The 27,646-nt window shown below is 39.8% G+C and overlaps 3 protein-coding genes across 4 annotated transcripts in view; 2 read left to right on the forward strand and 1 right to left on the reverse strand.

Moving 5' to 3' along the window:
- Positions 1-827: 827 nt before the first annotated feature.
- plgrkt (plasminogen receptor, C-terminal lysine transmembrane protein) lies at positions 828-13,538 on the forward strand. Its single transcript, XM_083984253.1, has 5 exons — positions 828-983; positions 1,394-1,493; positions 10,431-10,561; positions 11,086-11,195; positions 11,814-13,538. Exons 2-5 carry the CDS (start codon positions 1,413-1,415, stop codon positions 11,939-11,941), a joined length of 450 nt encoding a protein of 149 aa, XP_083840379.1. The 5' UTR covers positions 828-983; positions 1,394-1,412; the 3' UTR covers positions 11,942-13,538.
- A 237-nt stretch (positions 13,539-13,775) lies between these two features.
- On the forward strand, positions 13,776-15,038 carry rln1 (relaxin 1; the record flags this gene model as incomplete). Its single annotated transcript, XM_083984276.1, has 2 exons — positions 13,776-14,335; positions 14,692-15,038. The coding sequence occupies exons 1-2, from the start codon at positions 14,140-14,142 to the stop codon at positions 15,036-15,038; spliced, it is 543 nt and encodes a 180-aa protein (XP_083840402.1). The 5' UTR covers positions 13,776-14,139.
- A 778-nt stretch (positions 15,039-15,816) lies between these two features.
- The window catches only part of jak2a (Janus kinase 2a), a 31,000-nt gene continuing 19,170 nt past the window's right edge, over positions 15,817-27,646 (reverse strand). For both annotated transcript variants that reach the window (XM_083982921.1, XM_083982922.1), the window contains exons 7-24: positions 27,324-27,443; positions 26,911-27,068; positions 26,719-26,830; positions 25,986-26,172; positions 25,090-25,211; positions 23,962-24,096; positions 23,772-23,859; positions 22,886-23,013; positions 22,653-22,791; positions 21,555-21,706; positions 21,053-21,203; positions 20,783-20,916; positions 20,184-20,373; positions 19,597-19,721; positions 19,189-19,361; positions 18,822-18,939; positions 18,438-18,551; positions 15,817-17,826 (exon numbers count right to left, since the gene is read on the reverse strand). In XM_083982921.1, coding sequence (XP_083839047.1) covers positions 17,719-17,826; positions 18,438-18,551; positions 18,822-18,939; positions 19,189-19,361; positions 19,597-19,721; positions 20,184-20,373; positions 20,783-20,916; positions 21,053-21,203; positions 21,555-21,706; positions 22,653-22,791; positions 22,886-23,013; positions 23,772-23,859; positions 23,962-24,096; positions 25,090-25,211; positions 25,986-26,172; positions 26,719-26,830; positions 26,911-27,068; positions 27,324-27,443 — 2,454 coding nt within the window. In that variant the 3' untranslated portion in view covers positions 15,817-17,718. The remainder of the gene's footprint in view (positions 17,827-18,437; positions 18,552-18,821; positions 18,940-19,188; positions 19,362-19,596; positions 19,722-20,183; positions 20,374-20,782; positions 20,917-21,052; positions 21,204-21,554; positions 21,707-22,652; positions 22,792-22,885; positions 23,014-23,771; positions 23,860-23,961; positions 24,097-25,089; positions 25,212-25,985; positions 26,173-26,718; positions 26,831-26,910; positions 27,069-27,323; positions 27,444-27,646) is intronic.

Consider the following 27,646-nt stretch of genomic DNA (forward strand, 5'->3'; position numbering starts at 1 on the left):
TCAGTCTGTAGCATTACAGATCAGCTAAATCAGCAGATAAACCTATGTTTGTATAGCCTAGAAAAAAAATCTATACTGAAAATGGTTCTTCTAATTTCATATCCAGTTTCAAAATACACACAAATGCAAAACAAAATGCTATTTTCTCAGTCCTCTGAGGTCTGAGACCCACACTGACCAACAGAGAGCGCCATTTCTCAACCAACCAGCCTGGAATCATGGTGTGTAAGTCACTCTACCTCTGTAACACCACCACTGACTGCACTGAGAAGACGTCTCAAATGTGATTTCCCAAATGGTACCCATTGTTTTACAATGAGTTTACAATGAATTATACAGTTTTACTAACTCTACTATCAATGCCTCTGCCATTAGTTTTGGACATTTGTAAAGAATCATCTTAATGATTTTATCTAGGCTATTCATATTCGTATATTATCTATTCACTTGTTTATTTATTTACCTACCTTTTCTCTTCCTCTATCATCATCATCATCATCATCATCATCATCATCATCATCATCATCATTATTATTATTATTTTATTTATTTATTTTCTTTTGTTTGTCTTTAATTCACTTTTAACTATGCATGTCCATCTGCTGGGGCTGGGTGCCGGAGGGATGGGGGTGGGGGGTGGTATCTGTTCCCTATTCTGTATTTAGATCTGTAATCAGAACACTATTGTTTTTGTAATATGTAAAACTCAGACTGTTCAAAAAAAAAAAGAAAAGAAAAATGAATGATTGCTATGGTAGGCCTATATTTTCCGTTTTATTTTGAAAGTCTGACCGGATGTGAGGTGTTTTATTTGTTCCGGTCCGGGCGGGCCACATGATACTTGACAGAGTGGAGGGGAAGTTAGCTGCTGTTCCGTACACAAGTTTTGACAGCGACATGCCCTTGAATCCACAGTAGCGTTGCTTTGTGTTACTATCACTACAATATTACACAGCTTAACCTTCTCTAAAGTGTGTTGTTAGGTATGTCAAGTTTTTTCATTTTCATTGAGGGAAGCGACCCGTCACGGCGAAAAACCACCGAAGCTTAATATATCATGTGAAACATTAGTAAGCTACTTCATTAATGAATATTAGCACATATTGTTAGCCAAAGCACAGCGCCGTGTATGGGGCCGTTTAGCCTCAGTGCTGTTAGCTCCTATCTAGCTAAACCAGAGACGTTCTGGTGGAGCACAGATACATACAGCTAGGCTACTGTATAGTGACTGTGTTGTGTTACACTACAGTGACACATTGGCAGTGTATAAAAGCATTGTTAAACCTCTCTTGCCTTTAAATGCATTGTTTATATTCACGTGTGTGTGGATGTTTGGTGTGTCACCGCCTGTTGTTGTGGCTGCAGTGTGATTTTGTGTGTTTTGTGTCCTCAGGTGAGCACCAACCCCCACCATGGGGTTTCTACTGTCTAAATCCATGGATGCAAACTTGAAAAAGCAGCAGGAATTCATGCTCCACAATGCACGGCTGCAGGTGAGTGAAAATGTCTTTTTTTTTTTTTGCAATTTACCTTTGTCTCATTTCTATAATGTGATAGGCTACCTGTGGGTGTTGCAGCACATGCTTGATGGCTTTTTTTTTTTTAAAGAAAAACTTATCTTTATAATTTAACTGCTTTTCAAGTGACATCATTCTTTTAAAATTGTGATATCTTACGTCATTATCATTATCTTATTGCAGTTTACGGTATGTGTCCCCCTGTCACCTTTTTTGTAATGTTTTCATTCATCATTGTTATTTTTCCACCTTATTTTAATTTGCATTTGATTTTAGTTGTGTGTTTGTACCTCAGGACACTGTCTTTGAGGGTTTTAAATGAATTATAAATGAACTAATTAATAAGATAATATTCCTAAAATGATCTGTTTAATTAAATGATCAGACAATGAATGTGGGGCTATGTAATATCCCAGTGTAAGCCAACTCAGGTCACATGTACTAGTGGAATTTTTTATTGTATTTTTTATTTTTTTATTTGAAAACAGGCCATCATATTGTTCTGTTCACTTTCTGTCTTTTTCAACCCTTTCTATTCTTTTCCTGAATCATATGGCGTCAAAACCAGCGATACATGTTCTAGTTTGAATGTCAGCATTTCCATTTAGAGACCACAGGTTTTATTGCACTCATATTATTATGTTTTCCTCTAAATGAGAGATTGTGTTTTTTCCTCTCCTTTTGGGGGCCAATTTGTTGTGATTTATTTGTGCCTGCAAGCTGCTGAGCAGCAGGTGGGATGTGTGACTGTCATAACACCAATGACATTATCCGACTTACACCCAGGAGGATTGTTGTGTTGTCTGCTCCTTAATTTTCTGATGCCCTTGCCGCTGTAAATGTGGTATATGATGACGAATATTATTCAGTGATGGCAAATGTTTGGCAATTGAGTTTCAGAGCACCCTCATTTGGGTCGTGGCAATGACTCACAGGTGAATATTAGGTACATGTTTAAACATTGCCATTGTATGTCCACATTGTTTCATTGGCTCAACTTCATACAGATACTTTCATATTTGTTATTCACACTGAATATTCTTTCTGTGTAAATTAATAAGACATTTCTCATTTAAAAATAGTCAGTCTCTTTCCTTAAATTATATTGGTAATTTGATTTATTAAATGTCATCTTTTATCTTGAATAATACAAATAGTCATAGATTAATTACGTTAAGAATTTAAAAAAAAGCCTCAGTGTGATTAAGGGTGAAGTGCTGCATATTACAGAAAATAAATTCTCAGCTTTTTTCACATTCAACATTCAAATTGTATTTTGACATCACCAAATCTAAAAAGGAAGATTGACCCCAGCAATTTAAGAATATCTATGAAACATCACTGTTGCCTCCCACTGCATTAAAATGTCAAAGATGATTGCTTGCCAGTGTTTTCAATGCACATCAGTCATAGCTAATTGATCCTTGCCACGTTCTCGCCTTGTGGGCCTTTAAGTAAAAGTCACTGGGCATTGTCTCTGAATCACAGACCTATCTTAAACATTTCTTGAAAATCCACTGGATATGGCTTTTTTCTTGGATGACTCATGTTTTGAGGATAAGTGGCAGCTCTAAAATGACATGAATGATGTTTTTCTTCTTGATTGATAATCATAGGGTTGTGCTTTTTATTCACAGTCTCTTTGCTTAAGTGGGTTTGAGTGTAAGGCAGGTGAGCTCCTTTTCACAAGGTTTTTCAGCAGGTTTAATGTCATTTATTGTTTTTTCAGTACTGTGATCACCTTCTACAACTAACACAAACACTAGATTACACAATAAATGAAAGTGTTGTATCTTTGGCAGTTTGGCACAAAAACTAACTAATCTAAAAAAAAAAAAAGCTTCAAAATAATGATGCTGAAAATGCCGGTTCAAAACGTCCGATTATACGTTTATTTTTCTATCATATTTCCTGTTGTTTTGTACAGTTGGGACAAACAAAAGTTCTAGGGAAAACACTGTCACCCTGAGGAACCCCCACAATTAATCAAATTTTGGGAAATTATTTTTCTTTTTTCATTTTTCAACTTAAAAACATCCAGTATTATTTAAATTGGTGATTCAAAATACAACATGCTCTCTTTCCCTCTCTCCTTTCGGTAAAAGATTTCTGTACAGCAGTCTTCCAAGTAACGTGCCGCTCCATGTAGCTCGCAGCCTTTAGAAAATGTCAGTGAATTTCCCGCTTGTGTGTCAGCTCTGTTCTTACCTCGTCACCTTCGGAGCGGACTCATCGTGGCTCATTTCTTTCTTTCACTTTTTCAAGTCACTGTCTCGCAGTCATCTGCTGCTTGGTCATCCCTCGTGATTTCACCAGGAGACATGATGTTGTCCACTTATGAATTGCACATGGTTAAAGGTCAACAGATTGTTGCCATGTCATCTTGGTGAATAAAACTGTCAGTCATACAGAACCTCATAAAAACAAATCTGGATGGAATATAAAAATGTGATTTTGATACCAACGGCAATGTGTTCACAGTATCAAGGATATAGGAGACAATGGATTAATAGCCCCAATTAGGTACTTAATGTTTTATCAGATAATTCCAGGTTACATTCAATTAAAGCAGAAGTGAGTGATCCGGTCGTTTTCGCTAATGCTGCGTTCCAGGCAGGCTTTTGAAATCATAAATTACAGCTTCAAGTCACAACTTACGACTTTGTAGCGTTCCAGGCAACCCACTCGTGTTTTTTCGACCTGTTTTACCGGTGAAAGTCACTATAACGGCCACTCGTAACTTCCGACCCGTGAAATCGTACCAGTACGTCTTTTTGTACAGTCTATGTACCAGATCGAACTGGTACGACTTCACAGGTCGGAAAAAAACGAGTTTCCTTGAACGCACCATAACAGTCCTCGTCCCTACGTCACCACATTCACGGCGTCCCTTGGCTGCACACACAGCCCTGCATGCCGTTCTCTCTCCTCATTGGATAAAAACTGTAGGATACGATAAATGTTTTCTCCTCGGCTCAGAGCAGAGCAGAGGGACTGACAGACCCGTGTTTCGGTCCAAACACTCTATGTAAGTGATTGCTGTCGGAAGATATAACTATTTAAGACTTATATTAACACAAATATATCACTTACTTCTGCTTTAAATCAAGATTTTTGCCATTTTTAGACAATTTTATATTGACAATTTTCTTATATGGCTGCTTTTTTGACAACATTTAGTTGTTGTTCATTTGGTTTCTTCTTGAATGAATAAAAAGGGATTTTATGTAGAAATATGGTTCAAATCGTTTTACTATTTATATCGTGTGTTAGAACTAGGGAGAGGAAATTCTAAAATAATACCCAAATTTCAGTCATGCTATGTTGACACATCCAAAATCTGTGATTCTGTCCAAATGAGCAGCATTCATGTTCACATCTGTGGGGTTGGAAGTGGATTAGTAAATGTGTGTGTTTGTGGTTTTGATGAGTTTGTTCCTGTTGGTAACAACTGTGTGTGGTGAAGTAGCAGATGGAGCAAATAGATGAGGACCGGCTCTTTGATGCTTTGATAGTAGGGCAGCGTAGGTGGGGCCCACCAGAGAGGGTGTTGAGTTTCCGGATGGAGAGGAGATTCTGCTGGCACAGTTTATGATGAGAAAATAAAACACTCTTCAGTCTTTTATCAGTCAATCCAATGCTCATGTTTATAGATTAATTTGTAATTTAACCCAGGAAATGTGAAGAATATTGGTTTATAGCTGTCACAAGCTAACCAACCAGAGACCAGCCTCACCATAATCTTTGGGGTTCATGTAGAAGCCTCAGCATTACAGTTTTGTGTGCTGTTCACTCACAATGGGGAAAATAAATATTTGATCCCCTGCTGATTTTTATTAACTAATTTATAACCTTTATACATGATTATATTATTTCTATTACCATCCAATTTCTTTGTGGGGGAGCAAACGTATGTATGTGCAGTTTAAAGCACCAGGAGTGAGTTTTTAGCTAGTTACCATCTGCAGTCAGAAGTACAGATAAGCATTGAAGGACAATTCCAGGCAAATTCAACCTGGAGCCATAGTTTCCTAATATTTTAGGTCTAAAAGAATGAATCTGAAAATTTTCTTTTTAATATCTCCTGTTTTGCAGTAGTAACTTCTGTCTGTCCCCGCATCACAGTGAGGGTGACTTTGTGGTCCTCTCACTTGTCGAGTAATAAAAAAGAGAAAAAGAAATGTCCATCCAATCCTGAGAGGACATGAAGAGCAAAGAGAGCTGCCACACGCAGGCAGGCAGCTCAGCGGGACCTAACAGTCTCGAAACAAAGATGTGATTGGTCAGAAAGCATTTTCAGGGATGCGAAAAACACAGAAAATCGAACCCGTTCCGAAAAAATTAATGACTGATGAATGGAGTTGGTGTATAAACATGATCGACACAACATTAGGTTGAATTTATTTTTTAATGTGCGGCAATTTCGGACCAAAAAAATCCTTTGTTGATAAAAGAAACGGGAGAGGTTCAGAAGACCTGTAAACATAGTTAAAGCAGAAGTAAGTGATATATTTGTGTTAATATAAGTCTTAAATAGTTATATCTTCCGACAGCAATCACTTACATAGAGTGTTTGGACCGAAACACGGGTCTGTCAGTCACTCTGCTCTGCTCTGCGCCGAGGAGAAAACATTTATCGTATCCTACAGTTTTTATCCAATGAGGAGAGAGAACGGCATGCAGGGCTGTGTGTGCAGCCAAGGAACGCCGTGAATGTGGTGACGTAGCGACGAGGACTGTTATGGTGCGTTCAAGGAAACTCGTAGACTCGTGTTTTTCCGTCCTGTGAAGTTGTATCAGTTTGATCTGGTACGAGTTCACGGGTCGGAAGTTACGAGTGGCCGTTATAGTGACTTTCACCGGTAAAACAGGTCGGAAAAACACGAGTGGGTTGCCTGGAACGCTACAAAGTTGTAAGTTGTGACTTGAAGCTGTAATTTACGATTTCAAAAGCCTGCCTGGAACGCAGCATTAGCGAAAACGACCGGATCACTCACTTCTGCTTTAACCGTCAACTTGACTCTCACGCGACACTTAGCGTGACTTTGTATTACAGCTCCGTTTACAAACATGTCTGCTTAATTGAAGTAAACAAACCCCTCAGTGTATGTTTGAATAGCCATCTGATTTCGAGAGATGTAGCAAAGAGCCTAAACGTAAGATCTGTCCGCTCCCATTCATCGCTGCTGTGGCGATGCGGGGACAGGCAGAACTACTGCAAAACAGGAAAACACATTAAAAACATTATCTTAAAAAGAAAATCTTCTGATTCCTTCTTTTAGACCTAAAATATTAGGGAACTAGCCCCAGGTTGAATTTGAATTGTCCTTTAACTAGAGACAGAGACAGTAGAGAAAGGACACTTTTTTGGTTAATATTATTGTTATTGTTTAAATGTTTTTTGGTTAAAAGAATTAGCAATAATGACAATTGTATGCCAGGATTTTGTTTTTCCTTTTGTTTTTCAATTGCAGTTTATCTAAATATCTTGTTATAACTGATTATACAAAATAGTTCCTGGGATCTCCACTGGGATCTTTTATCCCCTCTTTATAAGAAATTTTATAAGCAGGGGACTCAAAAAGATGAGATAATGGCACTGGCAGGAACTGGGTAGTTTCCAGATAGTTTGTTAAGTGTGAATATCCAGTATCTCTTCACTGTTTCCTTTTTTCTGACCTAGATGAGGCAGAGAAGAGATGACTTCACAAAAGGTGAGGTCTCCGTAACTGTCACCAGAAACCCTTTCTTACACATTTCTCTCTCGTCAGGACCATAGTGTAGTAGCCCATGGGAATAGACCTGTAAGTTCCCCTTGCTGCCTATGGGAAACAGTCCAAATCGAAACATAATTAATCTTGTCACTCACCTCACTGCTGCTGCATTTGGTTTCCCTTTCAGTTTAGTGTAACTTAGAGGAGGCATCATTATGTCAAGGAGGATAAACTTTCAAACTTTACTCCCCTCAGACTTATCTATTGAATAATGAACATGTCTCCCCGTTGGTAGCACCCTGCTTCCTGGAGATTGTAGTAGTTGTTTTAAACAGAGTTACAGCAGTGGTTTCCAAGTAGCAGCACATTTCATGATAATCAAAAGCATCAAAATGTTAATAGAAACTTCTTCACAGAGATTTCTGCTGCTGGGCCATGATGGGATGTCCATGAATATTTGATATTTAATTCTAAAAGTGTTATTACTCTTATTTTAAGTTATAAGTAGGGGTGTAACTAAAGATTTTAATTTCCCCATAATGTGACAGTTATATTTAATGTTAGCTGCTACCCTCAGGTTTCAGCCACCTGTATGAAATGCAGTGGATAAAGGGAGGTTTTGCTTTATTGTTCACATTTGAGCCCTCGTACACCAGGCTTATCTATCTACAGCAACTGGGAATAAACATACTGTGCCAACTGCTGGGCTCAGCAAGTATTACACAACTGTCTCAGTGCTGACGTTTGTAACAGATGAGCAGCGGGTTAACAGATAAAGACGGGAGTATCACAACTCGATCCAACTGCAATGCTGATGTGTAGACTGTCAGGAAGTTGTGACGTTTATCTCACTCAGTAAACGGAGAAGTATCAGTTCTGCTAAATAACCAGTTTCAGGAGAAAGTTTGTACTTTTGAACGTATCATTCTGCAGCAACAGCTGTCGTAGATACACTGTGTGTTATGTGTTACTCATTGTATTTGAATAATGTTGATTGACCTCTCCATAATCAGTCTAACAGGATACTTAAAAATTGCACTGGATTTAAGCGTTGATTGTGTGTCATTATCACAAGTGGCTTTTACTGTACCTTGACCTGCCTGTGACGTCTCGGCCTCATTACAGCTCAACCCTCCTGAGCTGTTTCCCTCATTTTAGGCCTTTCCTACTCCTGTGACTGACGTTTATTAGAGGCCAAGTACTTAAAGTCAGCAAATTACCCAACATGATATTCTTCATATGGTCACAACAGGGGGACAAATTACACCATGTATTAATCACTGAAGGTATTTAATTCATTAATTAGATTTGCCCAATGATAGTGGTAGAAAATACTGTATGTAAAACTAATATATCCCAAGTATTATATTTTTCTTCGGTCTGAGAGACGGGACTCAACATTTGCCTGTGTTGACACAGTATGAGTCTGTTTCTAAGTGGATAAATCAAACAAAGACATACTGTGGCTGTTGCCTTTGGCTGTTCATAGCTGCATGAAGTCAAATAAAATCTGCAACTCAAGAAACTGACACCAATACTAGGACAACAATGAAAGAACAGTGAAAAGCTCAAACACAGAGGTCAAGAAGTGTCAGCAAAAAAAAGAGCAACTCCAAAAGCAGTGAAATGGATGAAATACAGTATATTAAACTAGATTAAATATTTTAACAGTCTTGAGGGCAATGAAAAATATGTTTTATATGGAATACGGTATGTTACATGATTCCTTATCTTTTTTTTTTTTAATCTCAGAACTGGGAACCATTACCCCTCCAGTTGTGTAACTGATCAGCCTTTTACTGTCAACACTCACTGTAGCTCCCCATGGTAATAATACTCACCATTATTCATCCTGCCTGACAAGTTAAACACATTTGGTGCTGGGTGTTGGTCAGTGTGAGGCCAACTCCCTTATAAAAACCTGCTAAATGATCTCTGTCTTTCTTCATCTTCATCCATCATCTTCCACTTTGTTCATTTCACTTTTCTCTTAAAACTTTACAGTAACTTTATCATTAGCATAATGCCCCATGAACATATTTACTTATGTCAGTTACTTGCTATAATGTAAGTGGCATATTAAATGTAAAAGTGTTTTTTTAATTTATTCATTTACTGGACTTTTTCATCAGTTTCTTTTCTATAGAAACCTCAAAGCCAGACACTTGAAGAGGGTCCATTAGTCTCTGTTTAACAGGCTCCACCTATTTAATTTCATTCACTTTGGCTTCAGTGCCAAATCATGTTCTGCCATTAACACAAATATCCAGAACTGATCACGAACGTGGGCAAAAAAAAAAAAAAAAAGTCAGAAATCAAAATGCTGAATCTCTGACATGCTGTAATTTACGTCATTATCTGATGTCATCAACTCATTTGAATGGCTTTTTTTGTCTCTTTTTTTTTCCCAACCTTCAGCATCATCAGTCAGTTGCTGGTTTCACTGTCTCCTCAAGTGAAAACAAAGGCTCATCTTTGACACGTTCACTTTTTGAGAATAAAGGCTTTTTAAATGAGAATGTCACTCGGTCGGCTCAATAGCAGTTGCTACGCAGGAAGCTGAGACTTGTGTGCACGTACATGTGAGTTTGCCAGGAAACGGCAGACAAAAGACTCATCTGACTGAAGTGCTGCAGCATGGACACAATGTGTCTGAGCCCATTTCTTTGTCTCTGATACCTCCTGTATCTCTACCAATGACCTCGCATCTTTTCTGTTTTTTTTTTGTTTTAATTTGATGTATTGCAAGTTCTAATCTCCAGACTTCTGCATTGTCCTCTCTCTTTATTACATAAATTAAAATATTAGTATTTTGAAGATTGCATAATGTGAAAATGATGTCACTATTCTTTCTTCATGATTTAAATGAATGCATTAAAGAAATGTGACCATGACGTACTGAGTAACAGTTTGCACTCTTTTTGTCAGTCCTCTCTGCTGGATAAACTATGTAGCCTATAGATACTGTTTCTTAAACATGTTGGCATTGCTGCTGGCAGTAAATGCCAATTAGTACCAGAAATGTTAATTACTGTTTGGGGAATTTAATTTATTAATTTGTTTGTGGAATCAAATTATTTCTTTTTCTCTGATCATAAATATTTCATGTTATAAATCTCCACATTGAGAGTCACAAGGCAGTGTCCACATTTAACTTTCAAGGTCTTCTCTGTCCTCTATCCTGTGTGTGTGTGTGCAGATGGAGCGCCAGATCCTGATGCAGAACCAGATGAGGGAGAGACAGATGGCAATGCAGATCGCCTGGTCCAGAGAGTTTCTCAAATACTTTGGCACCTTCTTCTCAGTGGCTGCGGTGGGACTCACCGTCGGGTGAGTTTAGTAACGGCTCGTCTTTTGTCACGTCTTTTGTTTTCAGATAAGATTCACTCGCTGTGACCTGGTTCTAGTGTTTAGTCATAACACACAGTGAGAGAACAACCTGTGCCGGGCCCATGTGCGACAGCTGTGAAGTGCGATCCTCACTCAACTGACTCTTCACAGCTCCGATACTTAAGCAATCACACGTTGTAGCCCAGTGGCCTTTTCTGCTGTGGCCCTGTGTGCGACGTCTGTTAGTCACAGGAGTCACATCAAGTTAAGCTACATTGAACTTCAGTGGCGCTATAATATAAGCCAAAAGCAACCCATAGGTGGTGCTATGGCAACATGACACATATTAGTGGCTCAAGCTCTGTCTTATGAGTTTGGGTTCAAAGATTTGTGTCTTTTTGCCAATTTCAATGTGTTTTTATGTGTTACTGTGCACATTTTAATACAGAACACAGGTTGAATTTTCTGACAGCACATGTTGACAGTGGAAAATTATTGATCTTTACTCGTCTTTGTGTCTTCAGGGCTGTTAAAAGAAAGAAACCGGCCATGTTGGCTCCCATCATTCCTCTTGGCTTCATATTTGCCTACCAGATGGACAGCGCCTACGGGACACTTATTTATCGTATGAGAGGTAAACCACACGCTCACCATCGGTACCCGCAAACAAACTGCTGACTAGAAATCTTTGTCTGCTTGTGTCAGATTTTCTATGAGTTACATTGAAATTTCTTAGTTTTGGTGACCCACACTTTGAAATCCTGTTTCTGAGCAATACAACATCTTTAAAAAAAAAATGACAGGCGTTGCACTAATATCCACAATTATAAAGTATATATTTTTTGGCTTTTTGCCTTTATTTGATAGCACATAGTAGAGATAGACAGGAAAGGGGGAGGCAGAGAGAGGGGGAATGACATGCAGGAAAGGGCTGCCCGATGCGGGATTCGAACCGGGGCCGCCTGCAGTGAGGACTGTAGCCTCTACATGGGGCGGCCACTTTACCCACTGCGCCACGCACCCCCCTCGATATCCACAATTATGACAAAAAGATTATCAAACAGAAATATCCTTATTATAAAAGCTAGTTCTGCTGTAGATTCACACTAACATTGGTCATGCACTTATACTGTAACATTTAAATCTCTGTGTGTTCACACAATGGACACATACAAACTGAAAATAGTAGTTTGACAAACATCTGTTTGCCACATCACAACATACTGTATTTGTTCTTCTGTTCCTCCTTCAGGGGAGGCTGAGACTATCATGGCGTCTGAACATGACCGCCTGGACTTGCCACTCGGGACTCCAACCTTTGACAGCATAGAGAAGGCCCGCCGGGCTAAAAGCAGCCTTGCCTCCTTCTTGGAGAAGTGACATGTTTGTTATTTGAGAGGAAATCAGAAAAAAAAGTCCGGTCAGTGCATTCACCCATACTGCTTTCACAAAGAAACAGTCACATACCATCTGCCTTTACTTTATACAACTACTGAGTCCATGGTTTGCACTAATTCTCTCTCATGGATCAGCAGCCAAACTACTGTATGACTGAGATAGATTCAGCAGATGAGCTGATCAGAGCACCAGTCCAAACCATGAAACACATCTGTTCGATGAATATTTCTATCTGTTACTGTGTGTTCCAACATTTTGATCTATTCCCTCGGATAAAATTGTACACGTCATTATTCTTATATTCTTTCTTCTGAAGCTGCATCAAGTAATTTATGACAACTAGAGGGCACAGAAGTATCACACTCAAAACATCTGATACAGCTCATAGCCATCATGCCTGTCCAATGTTAGCAGATTATTATTATAACCTTTTTTGGTAACACTTTATAATAAGAACACACTAGCATTAGTTAAGCATTAATTAATACTGAATTCCTTATTTATAAGGTATGAATACTCATTAGTATGTAGTTTATAAATACAGTTGGTGCTTATCAATGATGAGTAAAACATTTTTAAATTTGTTTATAAACTACATACTAATGAGTATTCATGTGTTATAAATTATGAATTCCATATTTAATGCTTAACTAATGCTTAATATACCCCCTTTTTTCCCTTTCGTTTATTTATCTCACAAATTACAATCTAATCATGGTTTATATGTTTATCATGTGAATATAAAGTAAGCAAACTATTGCCATTGCCACTTCCATTTCCAAATGAAGTAACATAAACTGTGCTGTGGCGCTCTCCTGCTCCAAACCTGATCTGAATGGTCAGTACGCTCCATTCATGACAATAATTAGACACAGTAAAAGTCCTAAAACGTGAGCAGAGCAGGAAGGGGAGGGTGGAAGAACTCGCTGAGCGACCGCAGTGACGGTATCACATGGCACGCAAGCACACATACAAAAAAAAAACACATACACACAGGAAACGTATATTTTTTTTCATGTTCTGATATATGAAAACCCAAAATGAAAATGTTAGCAAATAATTTAAACAGCATTTGCAGAAGAAGAAGCAACTAATCACTGTGTTATATTATGGTTAATATTTCCAGGGCAATTAACTGGTCACTCAGTGATCAAAATTATTATTTTTTTTTTTTTTAAATACAAAATATTACATAATGGAGCTTAAATTGCAAGGATTCTCAAGGCAGCAGAGATAGACTCTCAGTACACCAAACTACATTTCTAAAACTTTTGGTCATGATACCTAAAACAAACGCTTTAACTATGGACCCCAGGAAGAATAGCTTTGGCATTGCCATAGCTAATGGGGATCCGAATAAATCAATAAAAAAAAAAAACTTGCCAATATTGAGCCTCATGACAAAGCTCCAGGTAGCACTTGTATGTAACTTTAATCTGTATCACCATGTTGGTATTAAATGGATGTAAAATATTCCAAGGTGCTGATATTTATGCAATGTGTATTCAGAAATGATTTTACTCATGTTTGACCTCATTGAAACTTTATTTGTGAATTCAATAAAAAAAAAAATATATATATTACAAAGAAAAATCATCCTTTGTCACATTGGTGTTGCTTTGATGCCAAACCAAACCCAAACTTTTGCCTTTACAGAGCTCGACCCTGTGTTAATAGAAGCTTATAATTCTTCACAGTTGTTTCTGAGCCGAGATACGTATGTGTAAATTCATATAAAACTATTCCCCTAATGTTACCTCAGCAAAGAAATAACCCCAAGTACGTCACTCTCATCAATCTGAATGACGTGTGTGTGAGGAAGAAGGAAGGAGGGAGGCAGAGGGAGGGGGGGGTGGGGGGGTGAGAGTATAGGTGAGTGAACTAGTGACTTGGACTATAAAAGCCTGTGTCCACTGACCAAGAAGGGGACAAGAAGAGGAAACCAAAGTCCGCTCCACAGCACCAGACGAGACAAACTGAAGCATCTTTTAGAAGTGGAGCGGAGTCAACAGGCTGTAGCTGAAACAACACGGCTGAAGAAAACCATCAAGGAAAAACAAGCAAGGATTTGAAAATCAGATCTGAGGTCGGAGAGAGCAGCTGACCCACCGGTGCAGCTCAGACACGAGACACAGCTCCTCCTGTTGAGTTTCAGGACGAGTGAGGAGAAAAAAACAAAGATGCTGTGGAGATTGACTCTTGCCGTGGCTGTGGTGTGCGTCGGTGGCATATGCAACTGTGTGAAGGCTGATGTAATGAGCAGACTGATCGTACCGAGGGACTACGGGGTGAAACTGTGCGGGAGAGAGTTCATCAGAGCGGTCATTTTTACCTGCGGAGGCTCCAGGTGGAGACGATCCACAGACGGGGACTCAGGTGGGTCGAGATCACTGCAAGTTCCTTTAATTGATTAATATGTGCACACTTAAAACCAAAAGTCTGATGTAGCCCAGAAATATTGTGGGGAATACACTTTTGAGTGACATTTTGAGTGGATTGAATAGTAGAAGAACTATAATTAATCATTTGTATAATTCTTTATATTTGTGTGATTGAAAAGTACATGGTGTGTTATTACACATCAGAAGGTTAAACATTTCCATTTGACAGCTGATGAGCAGAGCCTCATATTTCAGCACCATGGTCAGCTCATGTAATTGAATATGACCATTATATTTCCATTTGTCCTGTTTGTCCTTGTAGTAATCATTCATCATTTTTCTTTTCTCCAGACCCTTTCCACTGGAGTCCTCGCAGCGACGTCACAGTTGAGGACAACCAGCACACCTGGCAAAGCGGGGCAGAGCTCACAGAGAGTCGCTCTCCTCTCCACGTCGCCCCCTCCTACTCCCTGGCGGACCTCCTGGCTCTTTACGGGGCCATAGGAGAGAGGCCGGCCCTGCTGGAGAAGTCGCAGCCAGCCTTAGTTTTAGGTGATCAAGACAGCAGTGCGATGGCGGCGGCGGTGGCGGCCGAGTGGCCCGTACCAAGTAAGAAGAAGAGGAACTTTTCTCTGGGTGTGGCGGGGATGTGCTGCAACCAGGGCTGTACCAAGAATGATATTGGACGATTGTGCTGAGGAGGAGAAGGAGGAGGAGGAGGAGGAGGAGGAGGAGGATGGGTGGGTGGGTGGGTGATGGCAGTGGGGTCGTGACATGAAGGTGGTTTGATGGACAGTAATAGACAGCTGAGGAAAGGATGTAGGTGGTAAAGAGGAAGGAGAGCGAGTTCCCGTCTGCTGGTTAATAGGCTGTAGTCAGCTCTTCATGTCTAATTGCACACATCACTCAAACTTAATGTCTCATGTCTTATTTATTCTTCTATCATATTTTGTTTTAAAAAAAAGAGGAAAAAGTTGTTCTGTTCTGTGTGTACGTTGTCCCCCTTCAGCATCCTTGACAATAAATTTTAAATACTGTGTTAATATGAAAAGTTGAGCCTATCATTTATTATCTAAAACACTTGTTTACATACTGTAGGTGGGAAGGATTTGGAGCAATTTCCATATTCTTGCCTGCAGAAAGTCTGGCTAAAGTACGTTCATACTAATGTTGCACATAAATGTCATTTAGGCTGGGGTGAAAATATTGTTGCCCTTTGTTCACAACATTACACTTGCCTGATCATTTTCTGTCAACACCCTGGAGGCAGCACTGCAAACGAGTTTCTCTCTTCTCTTACCCACTCACACATATCTGACCCATAACAAAACCCACAATACTTAATGTGACTTAAATGTAAATGGGCACAATGTGATGAAGCCAAAAGTGCAATTTAAACAGTCGATAGTACTGCAGAATGTTTAGTTTAATAAAAAGTAAATATATACACATATAAATGTATCAAAGGCAGCTGCATGTTGCCACCACACGAGAAAACCAGGTTTCATTTCATTCACACAGCAACAATCTAAATTTGAAATAAATGAAAAATTACCAGTTTGATCTCATTTGGTTGACTTTGGATAAAAACAATTTACACATTTCACAAATACTCATATTTGATGTTGCACAGCAATGCACATATATATCACTTTAGATGTATGAGTAAAACAAACAAAAAATAAACAAACTTGGAATCTTAGTCAAAGCAAACACAAGATTGTATTCACAACAGACTGAAACAAACAAATGAGACATTTTGTGTGTGTGTGTGTGTGTGTGGATTGCCTTTTATGGCATGAAAAAACCTCAGATGTTTTTCTTCCTTCATTCTTTTTTCTCTTTTTTTTAAGTCAGGAAAAAAACCAAAGATGCCCCTCTACAACTTTGAGTTTCCTCTCACCAGATGGTCTCAACACAGGTCACACACTGCTGTCAATAACATTTGGCTTGTAAAGTTGTAAACATTAAAAAAAATAAAACGCCAAAAAAAGAGAAGAAAATCCCTCTTAGCACTGACAAATGTACGATAAAGAATATAATGCAAATCGTAACACAAACTCTTTGACATTTTAAAATTGATAAGAAAATAATGACTTGAACAAAAGTATGTTTTAAATAAAACCTTGAGTTTCCCACCTCGCTTCATTACTTTCATCTGGCGGTTTTTTTTTACATAAGCTATCTACAGACAGATAGTAAAGCCTTTTAACATTAAAACATCAAACTGTATTTATAAAATATATATTTACCCATTTGTAATTAATCACGAGGGCATTATCATCATTTCCCAACACAGCCTGTATCCTTCAAAAACTAGAAGGACACTGTGTGAGTCTGCGATATGACACTGTACTGTCCACTCAGCTCTTGAAGAGCTTCATGAGTAGTTATTGCTATCTCTCTGATATATTGTATTGTTTCCATGTTGTATTAAGTGTAAACAAAGAACACACAGTTTGTGTAAAGTATCACCTCGTTGTAGATGGATGGTGTATTTGTAGCGAACCACTGAAAGGCTCTTTCTCCTGTTTCATCGTCTCCGAAAAATACAGAATCCTCTTTAATGTGCAATGAATATCTAGTATAAAACACACGTCCACTGTAACAGCAAACATCTGACTCCACCACATGTGAAGATCTTCATAGTGAGTCTCCTCCTGATAGAAGTACAGCTGCCTTTCATCTTTAAAAAGTATCAAGCATGAGTCTGTCGGGGCGTCGGAAGGAGGAAAGCTGTGCAGTCCCACTCCGGGTTCAGATACAGTCAGCTGGTAAACAGTCTGTTAAGAAGCCCATGGTCTCTTTGGTTTTAGAAAATAAGTTGGTGCTCATTTTACAACAATAAAAGTACAAAGCATGAAGAAAATGCTGCTTGTTGTTTTATCTCTACATTTTTGGCACTGGCTTCAAGATTAAACACAACAACTTTAAGATAGAAAATCTTCAATCATTGAAGTTTCTCCTTTCTCCAGTCAATGACGAAGAAATACCAATATGTAAAACACAGCATGCCCCATATGACACAGAGATGATGATGATTAATCCCATCATGAAATGTTCTTGAAGGCATCAGTCAGGTGTAGTGTAGTTAATCAGTCTGATCTTTTGTATACTTCATGGCCACAGAAAGCAGTGAGTCATCTGTGCCAAGTAAGTGGATATTGCCGCCACTCCAGCGTCTTAATTTACGTAAACGTTAATTAGGCTGGCAGGCAGGGCTGAGCACCAAGAGGGGAAAAAAACACACAAGTACACCTCAGGCTGGGGGACTGCGTTGCTGCCGTAAACCCACGACATCGCAGAGACGGCGGTTGTTCCGTTCGGACTCGCCTGGAGTCGACACCTACGGTTCAAAGGTTCAGGGATGAAGGCCGCTCATCCGTCCTTGCTGTCTCGTACAGTCTCCACACTGTGGATTAATGTCTTGAAAGTAGGCCTCAGTTTCGGGTCACTGCTCCAGCACTCAGTCATCATCTTGTGAATCTGAGGGAAACGTCAGAGGAGCAAAGAATAGAAAATGACGACAGGTAGAATTAATGCACAAAGGCAGGTTTGCGGTTTCTGAAGGAGACAAGAGTCTTTTTTTAGGCTCTCACTGACTCTTGGATGAATTGCCATGAGATTTGATGAATGCTATCGACTTCAGTTGATCCCCTGACTTTTCCTCTAGCACCACCATGAGGTTCAAATGGTGGTGTGAAATGTGAATAAATCACTCTGGTCATCCCTTAAACTTCCCCATCTCTTTTGACCCCATCAACCGATCAAAATTTTGATTTGTCCGGTCATTTGGTTACAAAAAACCAGCAAAGATGAATTCCCATCAGCCTCAGCTGTACTTTGTGTTTAGTGGTAATTAGCAAATATTAGCAAACATGATCAACTTTACACCTGCTTAGCTTTGCTGTATTAGTAATGTCACTGTTAGCATACTGACAATCGCTTTCCACCTACTGGACCTGATTTGGTGCAATTTCTGAAACAACAATTTTAACTTCACATACAAGCAGGGTGTTTAGATTTGCCTTGAATTGTGAATAATGGACATTTCATTGTAACATTAATTGAGGCACTCAATAATTTATGTTACTAACCTCCTTTGGGCAATTATCAGGAGCCGGTAACCTGTATCCTTGTTTGAGCAGGTCTATCAAATGGTAGACGATCATCTGACCCTGCTTCTCGTTTCCCATCTTGTCCATAAACACCTGGAACATAATTTTAAAATCAAAGCAGCTTTAGTGAAACTATTGAAAAATTAAAACTGAATTCCTTGTGTTTAAGTACATCACTGTGCAACAAAGAAGAGTGCTCAATCAAGTGATTTCCTCAACACTGCAGTACAAACTAATTACAGGTCCATGTTTCATAGCTTAATTACATTTGTCAGTCAGGTGACTAAGTAATGCAGGTTATAAGAAGAAAATGTTTTGACAGGAAAAGTTGAATTGTAAAAGTAAACTGATTAAGTGTGGTACCGCTGGTGGGCTGCAGTTCTTGTCACTGTAGGTGAAGAGTTCGTAGAGGACAACGCCGAAACTCCAAACATCTGATGCCACAGAGAACTTGCTCTCCGTCAGTGACTCTGGAGCATACCTGGATTAAATATTACAGTAATTAAATATATTTAAAAAAAAACAAGCAGACAGATATGAATGCATGAAATGAAAAGATGTTCAAAAAACAGTAAGATTCTTGCATTTTTAAATCATAAAATCTTGTCTGGTTAGATAAGTAAGGTCTGTAAAAACAGCAACTAAGAGACAAATCTTCATGCTCATAAATTTCAACCAACAAGAATATGATTTTGAATTGCTAACAGACGTGTGCATGTGTCATCCTCACCAAAAGATGGGACTTTCTCCAGGCTCTCTGACAGTGTAGTATTCTTTATCTTGTGGCAGAACCTTGGTCAGGCCGAAATCACCGATCTTCACCCTCATCTCACTCTCCACCAGAATGTTCCTGGTGGCCAGGTCTCTGTGGATGTACCGCTTCATGGCAAGGTAGTCCATACCCTGGAAAAGGATAGTTAATCCATGTCATTATTGTGTATTTGGGAGTTATGAATATAAAGCACATTTTGTTAGTTCTAGACTAGTTTGAACATCAGACACTTTGTTTTTACAGGCTGGTTACAGTGGAGTCCAGCTCCAGGAACATTGTTTCAAATGCTCAGTGAACCAGTATGTACAGTATGTATTACAGTTAGGGTGGGATGATGAAGAGGTATAACATATTGTCCTGAGTCACCTTGCAAATCTGTGATGCATAGTGCAGCAGTTTCATGGAATCAAAGTGGTCTTTGTGTTTCATGAGATAATCTCTCAAGCTGCCATAGGGCAGGTACTCCATGATCAGCCGCAGGTTCCTTCGTCCTGTAGAGAGAAAAAAGCGTGAGACTTGAGAGAAAAAAAAACATTTAAGGGAAAATCGAGATTTATCTGTTTTTTGGACAAGTTCACAGAAGCCTGAGGCGGTGAATGTGGAAACTATTATGTATAACAAAACATGCAAGCGTGGTAATATTAAATCAAGGCTAGGCTAAAGGAGCTGGTCAGTAAAGATTGCTCTTTCACTTGCTCTACCTGTGTTACTGCATGTCAACTGATCGGGTGAGGAGGTCAAGATTCGTGCTGCTTAAATTACAGTGTTTGGTCATATTGTGCCACAACTTCAAGTTTCCTTATACTGTAGGTCAAGTATTGAGTCAGTTTTTACAGGTGCAGCAGTAGTTCAAAACTGACAAGAAGACAGGACAGGACTTATAATCACACCCTTGATTTTTCTGACCACTTCATAGAAGATGTACAGACTTGTCATGAGACGTGTGCGCATACCTGCACTATAGCAGACGCCTTTGTATTTGACGATGTTTTCATGCTGGAGAGACTTGAGGATTTCAATTTCCCGCTCAAAGTCCCTGAGGTGCTCGGCCGTGCTGTGCTGTAGTTTCTTCACAGCCACCACCTCCCCTGTGCTGTCCTGCAGAGGGTCGTACCTGCACATCTCCACACTGCCAAAGTTTCCCTGCAGCAGGGGGGTCAGAGGGAGAAGACACTGTCACATACACAACGGTTATGACCTCACCTAGTAGGTACCAAGAACAAATTCCTTTTGCAGAACACAAAACATGATGGAGCCACAGGTAGAACAATAAATAATCTACGGAGAAACAGAGAAATACTGAAAAAAAAAAGCCAAGAAGGTTTTATTTTAATCTTTGTGTGTCTTTATCAGGAAGGTTACGCAAAAGCACAGAACCGATTTGCGCCAAACTTATAAGAGCGATAGGACATGGGCCAGAAGTACATGATAAAGTCATTTATTATGAATTTCATTTCCTGCTCTTAATTCTGGTGTGTTGTTTGAAAATGGCCTGGTGATGACTCAAGTGTAGTATCTCCACGGTGTGTGTAGTACAGTATGCATGGCTCACTTTGCCCAGCTGCTTGAGAAAGATGAGGTGTCTCTCTTCAAACTGGGCGGGTTCCTGGTTTTCAGAGGCCCACGGGAACCCAAAGCCTCTGGTCCTGTTGGGCACCATGTCGCTCTCCACCAGCAGCTCGTAGTCTGCAACACAAAAAGATGCATGAGGCCATTTCCTACATGATCTGTCTGCCAGATGTGAAGAGGATGTCTTGACCTGTATAGGGTGACTGACAGAAAGTCCTGTTTTCTTTTTTTCCTCCCCCAAACTGTCTCTTACCTGGTGTGAAGAGGCTGTTGAGATCTCTGATAACTGCTCTGAAGGACGGCCGGTGTGACGGCTCGTAGTCCATACAGCTGTTTATCAGATTTGCCAGCTCTGTCCATTTGGGAGCTGGGAGCTGGTGCCTGTCCTCGTAGAACAGGTTCTTCTGCGGAGGAAATGTAGCAAAAGTCTTTACGTACATAACCAAGAACATTTTTTAAAGAACCACCTGCCAAAAAATATAAAGCAACAGCGAGTTTGCTTAACTTAGCACAGTCAGCACATCAGATAAAGCTTTATAATTAAAATGCCACATGTTATTTGTTATATCGGCACAAAAATCCAGAGAGAAAATCTGTATTTAATGGTTTTACTCTGGATTATTGGTTTGAGCCATTTCTCAGCTGAGAGCAGTGCCCTTGGCAAACTCCTTTTTCCGCGTACATTCTTATTTCCTTAAAATGTTGAACTAGTCCCAGTAAAATATTGCTCTCAATGCATCCTTTGTATTTATGACCTTGGAACAATCCAGAGTGCTGAGTGGCTTATCTCCTCCACTGCAGATCTCCCAAAGGGTGGTCCCGAAGCCCCACTTGTCCGTGGCTAAACTCAGGTTTTGGGGGTTTTCAATGCACTCAGGGGGCACCCACGGGATACGCTCCACCAGCACTGATGAACGAACATGTGAAGAAAAAGGAAGAGAAACATGAATGACTGAGTCTGACTGAACAGTACAGTACAGTACACACCACTGTTGTTATTTTTGGCCTATGTGCTGCTAACTTCTCTTTTAACCTTTGTCTGTTGCCAGAGAGGTCAGTTTTGTGTGGCTTGGATGGATGCATGGAATAGTTGCTTATATTTTATATATGTCTATATGTCTTTTAGCAAGATCAATATACTGATTATGACATTTTATTTATTCAGTATTGTTTATTATCTCATATTTGTAAATGGTCGATATCGGTGTGTTGCTGCTTCATGCTGCTTGCATGGTGATATGTATTTAGACTACTGTTGTTACAGTATTACTGTCCAAATGTGCCCCTGCTTCTATCTGCTTTGTCTGGCCCGTGTTCATGTTTTGATAATTTTCATTATTGTTGTTGCCTCCTTCTGTGGCGCCGGGTTGATGGCTCTTAAAAGTTCTGGCCTGTGGACTGCAGTTGAAAACCAGCCAGTGGGCTAAATAAGAGATTAACAGGGGAAATTGTTGAACAAAGACTGGCTGGGTGGTTTACATCATAGAGCTGATAGCAGAACTCAGTTCTTAAAAAGTAGTTTGGGGGGATTTTATTCTTTTATTTTGATAGGAAATGGGGAGAGAGGGGGGGGAAATGAGACTCAGCAAAGGGTCGCCAGGCCGCTGCAGCGAGGACTACAGCCTCTTTATGGGACACCATAAAAACAAAAGTGAGCTATACGACGCCCCAAAAGACAACTTAACAAAAAAATAAATATAGGAAGGCTGACTGAACCATGTCCCTATCAGTAACTGATACAGGAAAGGAAGAAAAACAAAGGAGTCCCCCTCCCCCAAAAAAAGAACAATATTGGTGAACACTATTCCAACACATACGTCTTTTAGGCCAGTACATGACGTTATATATCTCACCTTCTCTGGGCAGGACAGTGATGCTGATACCAGGGTCACTGAGCTTGATAAAGGGCAGGCTGCCTGTTTTCCGATCCTCCTCTCTGATCAATAGAACATTTTTGGCGCAGACATTTCCATGAATGAGGTTCTTGTCCTCCTGTGTGCAGATATGACAGAGACAAAAAATGCATACATTTAATTTTCTGTTTGACATGTGATTAAGCATGTTTGTTGTGCGTCTGTAGTCTTACCAGGTAGTGCATAGCCCAGGCCAGCTGCTTGGCCACCTCTAACTTCCATGTAATGTTAACACAGCCTTTATTCTTTTTCAGGTAGGTGTCCAGAGAACCAAATTTACCATACTCCTGCACCATCATGTCTGTCAGGCAGATGAGTGAGACAGTTTTATTACTCAAACCACTGTATTCAAGATCACAGTTCTTCTATCATCCATCATAATTTGTGGATGATCTTTTTCTGCTCGTTTCTGTTCTGACTTTTTTAACCTTGAACCGATCGGTCTTCTCATTCGTTGTGTGTGCTGAACTTTCAGCCATTTCTTCACTTCCAGACAGAGCAGTGTATGCTCATATATTTTCCAGACATTTCACTGGGAAAGCATCTTTTATTCTCTTTTCTGGCACACTTGGCAAGGTTTAGTGCATTGCTGCCTCCCACTGGTATACTCAAATCATGGGCACTTCTCAACAAGGTTTAGTCAAAGTCCAAATCATGGTCCAAATTCAGATATGCATACTACCTTGTATATACCATCCACTGTAATGAGGGGCAGACAAAAACTTCGGCCTATAGATTTGTGTCTTCCATCTTTTATTTCCTTCCTGCTACTTCCCTGACTTCAGTCGTGTCCTTTGAGGCAGAGACCCATTAATGAATTGTGGAACATAAGGGTTTAAAGCCAGTCTGAGTGGAAGGTCAGGGCAGAGTGCAAAGCAAGTCAGCAGGTCAGACACCTTATTTCCTCTCTGTTTGATTCTTTTTATTGATTCCTCAGTGGTGTTTGACTTCCCACACATTGTGCTTTGTCTTGTTCTCAGCACTTCCACACAATTTAAAACATTCATTTTCAACAGCCACAGGTTGGGATAACTGTGCATAGTGTATGTGTGAACTTACTTTCATCGCCACAAACACACACTCCATAGTTGAGCAGTAAGTGCTTGTAGGAGAGCTGGCTCATCATGCTGGCAGCTTCAAAGAATGACTGATGGAGAAAATCAGAAACAAGAAGACAAGAGAATTTGATTTGAAATCTTTAGTTGATCAGATCCACTCACCCACTCATTCCCCTGGTCAACAAACCAACCTCTGAAAAATTGCGGTGCGACTTCTCCAGGATCTTGATCACGACGTCTATCTGATGCACCTCTCCGTAGTCTCCCAGCTCTTTCCTCACACCACAGAAGATCTTGGTGAAAGTTCCTTGTCCAAGGCTCTCATTCTAAAAGACAGTTTTAACAGAAGGTTAAAAATCTGCTTTGGAAATGAGGTTGAGTGCATTTTCCAAGTCATAGAGGTTCCTCCCTAATCACTGCTTTATACAATGATGGATTACAAAGCAAAGGCAGTGGCCTTGATGACCGCATTTCTTAGTTTAGGATTTCAAAATGAAAATAAAAATTGACAGTCAAGTGCTGCGGCTTGGAGACATACGTATGTCTCGGAAGTGAAACACCCCCTGACATGTGTAAGGAATAACTTACTCATCCATTAACACTTCCTTGTCAGACCAGAAACCAAACTCAATAACGCCTACTTGTGACTCATCTGAGTCAGAATCTGCCAGAAGCAATTTATAGAGAGCCAACAAAATAAATTAAAGAGTAAATTTAAATCCCCCAAGCTCTGAAATAATTACAGGATATAACTGAACCCAATCAGGAAGAATCTGCAAAGAAATGAGTGAGGTGACAATATGGCAACAAAGGAAATACCCCCGACTTTAATTGAATGTGTGGTTTTCCTGTGACAAACCTGTCGCAAAAACCTAAAGTGCTCAAACAACAGAAAATATAGTAAGACGGAAATGGACCCAGTTACTGAAGTGAAAACACGACTGACACACTTTCATATGCACACATAATGCACACTGCACTCACAGCCATACACAGGGCCCTCCTATTAATTATGCTGTGCTATAGTCAGGCCATGAACTGAAGAAGTCTCTTTGTTAACATCAGCCTCATTAATCCTGCAGGCGTTAGGCTGTTTCCTGTTACTTTTCTACAAAAACAACACATCTGTATATCTTGGCTTTACACTTGATGTTCTTTCACACTTAGCCATCTAAGACATTTCACTAAATATATGTACTACTTAACTATGTGTACATATTATATTTACTTTCTAACTATCCTATAAATCCTAGCCTAGTAACATGTGTTTTCTTGCTGACAGAAAAAGCAAAGTAAGAAGTCAAAGAGGTTTATCTTACGATGACGAGGTCCTCTTTTCGTATCTTGTGGAAGACCATCTGGCTGATGTGTTTGTGGAGGGAAGGGGACAAAGGAACCTCGGTCCCTTGGTTATTTCTACACACCAGCAGGTTGGATTTATCTGCAGAGGTTAACAGTGGACAGGGATTAGGACCCATTACTCACACCACATCTGATTAACACTGCAGCAGGTTTACTGCTTTTCAATCTAGCACTTTAAAGATTTGATTAAACATACAACAGCTGCCAATTCTAAACGTAGGTTGCTTAGGAGTCTTGCCAGTTGGAAACCTTGTGAAGTAACCATTAAATCATTAGTAGTCATTAGCAATCTATGAACACCCCACAGAGACATAATAGTCAGGCTGTGCTTGGCAGTAAGAACCTGCCTTTCTGACTGTTAAAGGATAAGACTGGTCCTTCTGCAGCATGTCATGCAGAGACGTTAACAACAGACTCATCCGTGATTAAACATTTCACCTAGTCTAGATTTCTCACGAAGTGGCTTCACCTAAATTCATATGGTGGCAAGATATGCATGACTTTGGGCGAAAAGGAGATAATGGGAGCATGTGAACGGTAAATAATAAGAGTGAGCTCTGAAAGACCCTTCTTATGGAAGTCAGAGAGCAGCGTGTTAAAGATTAAGAGCTAATGTGCTGAATAAATGTAGTGCTGTGCCCTGTTTCTCAGATTATAACTGTATGCTCTATGCTGTTAGAAGTTGTACTGTAGTGTAATCCAGTTTATCAATTACCCTGCTGCATCAGTTGGCTTGGTTTGGTTCAATTAACCCCCCTTGTGAATATATGAACACATCAGCGTTCATGTATATGGTATCAGTCTGTGTACATGAGAATAAGCTTAACTAACAGGTGTGGCTGTGAGCTCTGACCTTTGGAGCCGGGTGGGCAACACTTGGTCAGTTGAAATGTGTATCCATCTGTGCGCAGCGCCTCCTTTTGATAGCAGTGCAGAAGTTCCCTCAGTGAGCCAAAGCTCCTCTTCGCTCCACTCAGAATGTACTCTCCTGACTCCGTCTTCATGATCTGACAGTGCTTGTAATCCACCATAGTTTCATACTGAAAATTAGGGGAAAAATGATAAATCATAAGAAAATAATTAGAGACAAGTTACATTAAAATGGTCTTGAATAACAACAATATTTTAATAACAGAAGTGTATTCTAAACCTCTTAAAGTATCTTGAGGTCAAACATGTTTCATGTGTAGTGTAATTTTGTTTTTATAAAAAGAAGACCTGTTTTATATCAGCTCTATAATCAAATTTTATTTCTCCCTCCAGTGCCTAAAAATATGGACAATAGTTTAGAGTTTCTAGTGTGCACTAAGATAACCTGTGTTTTAGCAGACCAGTAGACAGACATTCTACGGTAATTATATTCTAATTTAATGGCCCTTGTTGTTGTATTGTGTGTTGTATTAGCCAATAAGGGGATAATCTGGTCCGACAATCTAGTCTGCTGTGCAACATGTGGTCATGGCTGAAGAAATGAGTTCATTACAAGTCAATTGGCAAAGACTGTGATCAAAGAGCCCATCAGTTTGTGCAGTCACATGATAAATACTGAGCTTCATGCTGATGATGACCCAACATTAACTGCTTACCCCCACAACAAAGGACATGAAGTATTTGTCGTAGTCCCTTGGGCTGCAGCGAAGGATGTATAGGCCTTGGTGGTTACCACAGCGACGCAGCTTACCAATAGTGAACTCCATCCTGTGATCAAAGAGTCAGAATGTGTGTCTGCACAAGAACATGTGTGATGTGCTGCATCTGTGCATGTGTGTGACACTCACGACACAGGGCCATGGTAGTAGTTCTGAATGCACTCCAGAAGTCTTGGTGGTGCCACCTCTTTACACAGGTAATGATGGGCGTCAGCGACCAGTCTGTAATACCCATCAACTAATGATACGAATGACAGAGCCTCTGATAGGGAATGAAACTCCAGTTCCTTTGTGGTCAGACACAGACAGACACAGGAAGATAGAAAAAAAAAGGTCAATACCTTAGATTTGAATTGGTATATCTATACATCTGTGATAGTGATGCTCAACAAGCTGAAATGCATTTCTTTATATCCTGTAACTTGCTGGTCAAGACTGTCATTTTGTTCTGGCATTTGACATTTGACATTTTCCTAATACTTAGGTTAGAATAAAATAAAACAAAGTTAACGAATTAGAATGTAAAGTAGAGTGTGTTATACCAGGATCTGGCTGTCCTGTCTGTTGAGGGTAACGATGCGACATTCTGCAGAGCCCTCCTTATTGCCCTGCTTGATGCTGATGTCGATCACGTCTGTGAAGTCACAGTAGGTCTTTAGCTCCTGGAGACACAAAAGGAATAGTTATGGTAGTTTGCATTTATATAAGATGAAGAAGCATACACACACACACAAAAGCACTCTCGTTGTTTCTGGCGTCTTAACCAATGCCTGTAGCTCCATCTATTGGTAACAAAGCCATTACAGCATCCTACTGTGGCTGACTGGCAAAATGCATTACCATGGCAACAGTAAACCATCTTCTG

Source organism: Trachurus trachurus (assembly GCF_905171665.1).
Source record: "Trachurus trachurus genome assembly, chromosome: 12".
Classification (NCBI taxonomy): domain Eukaryota; kingdom Metazoa; phylum Chordata; class Actinopteri; order Carangiformes; family Carangidae; genus Trachurus; species Trachurus trachurus.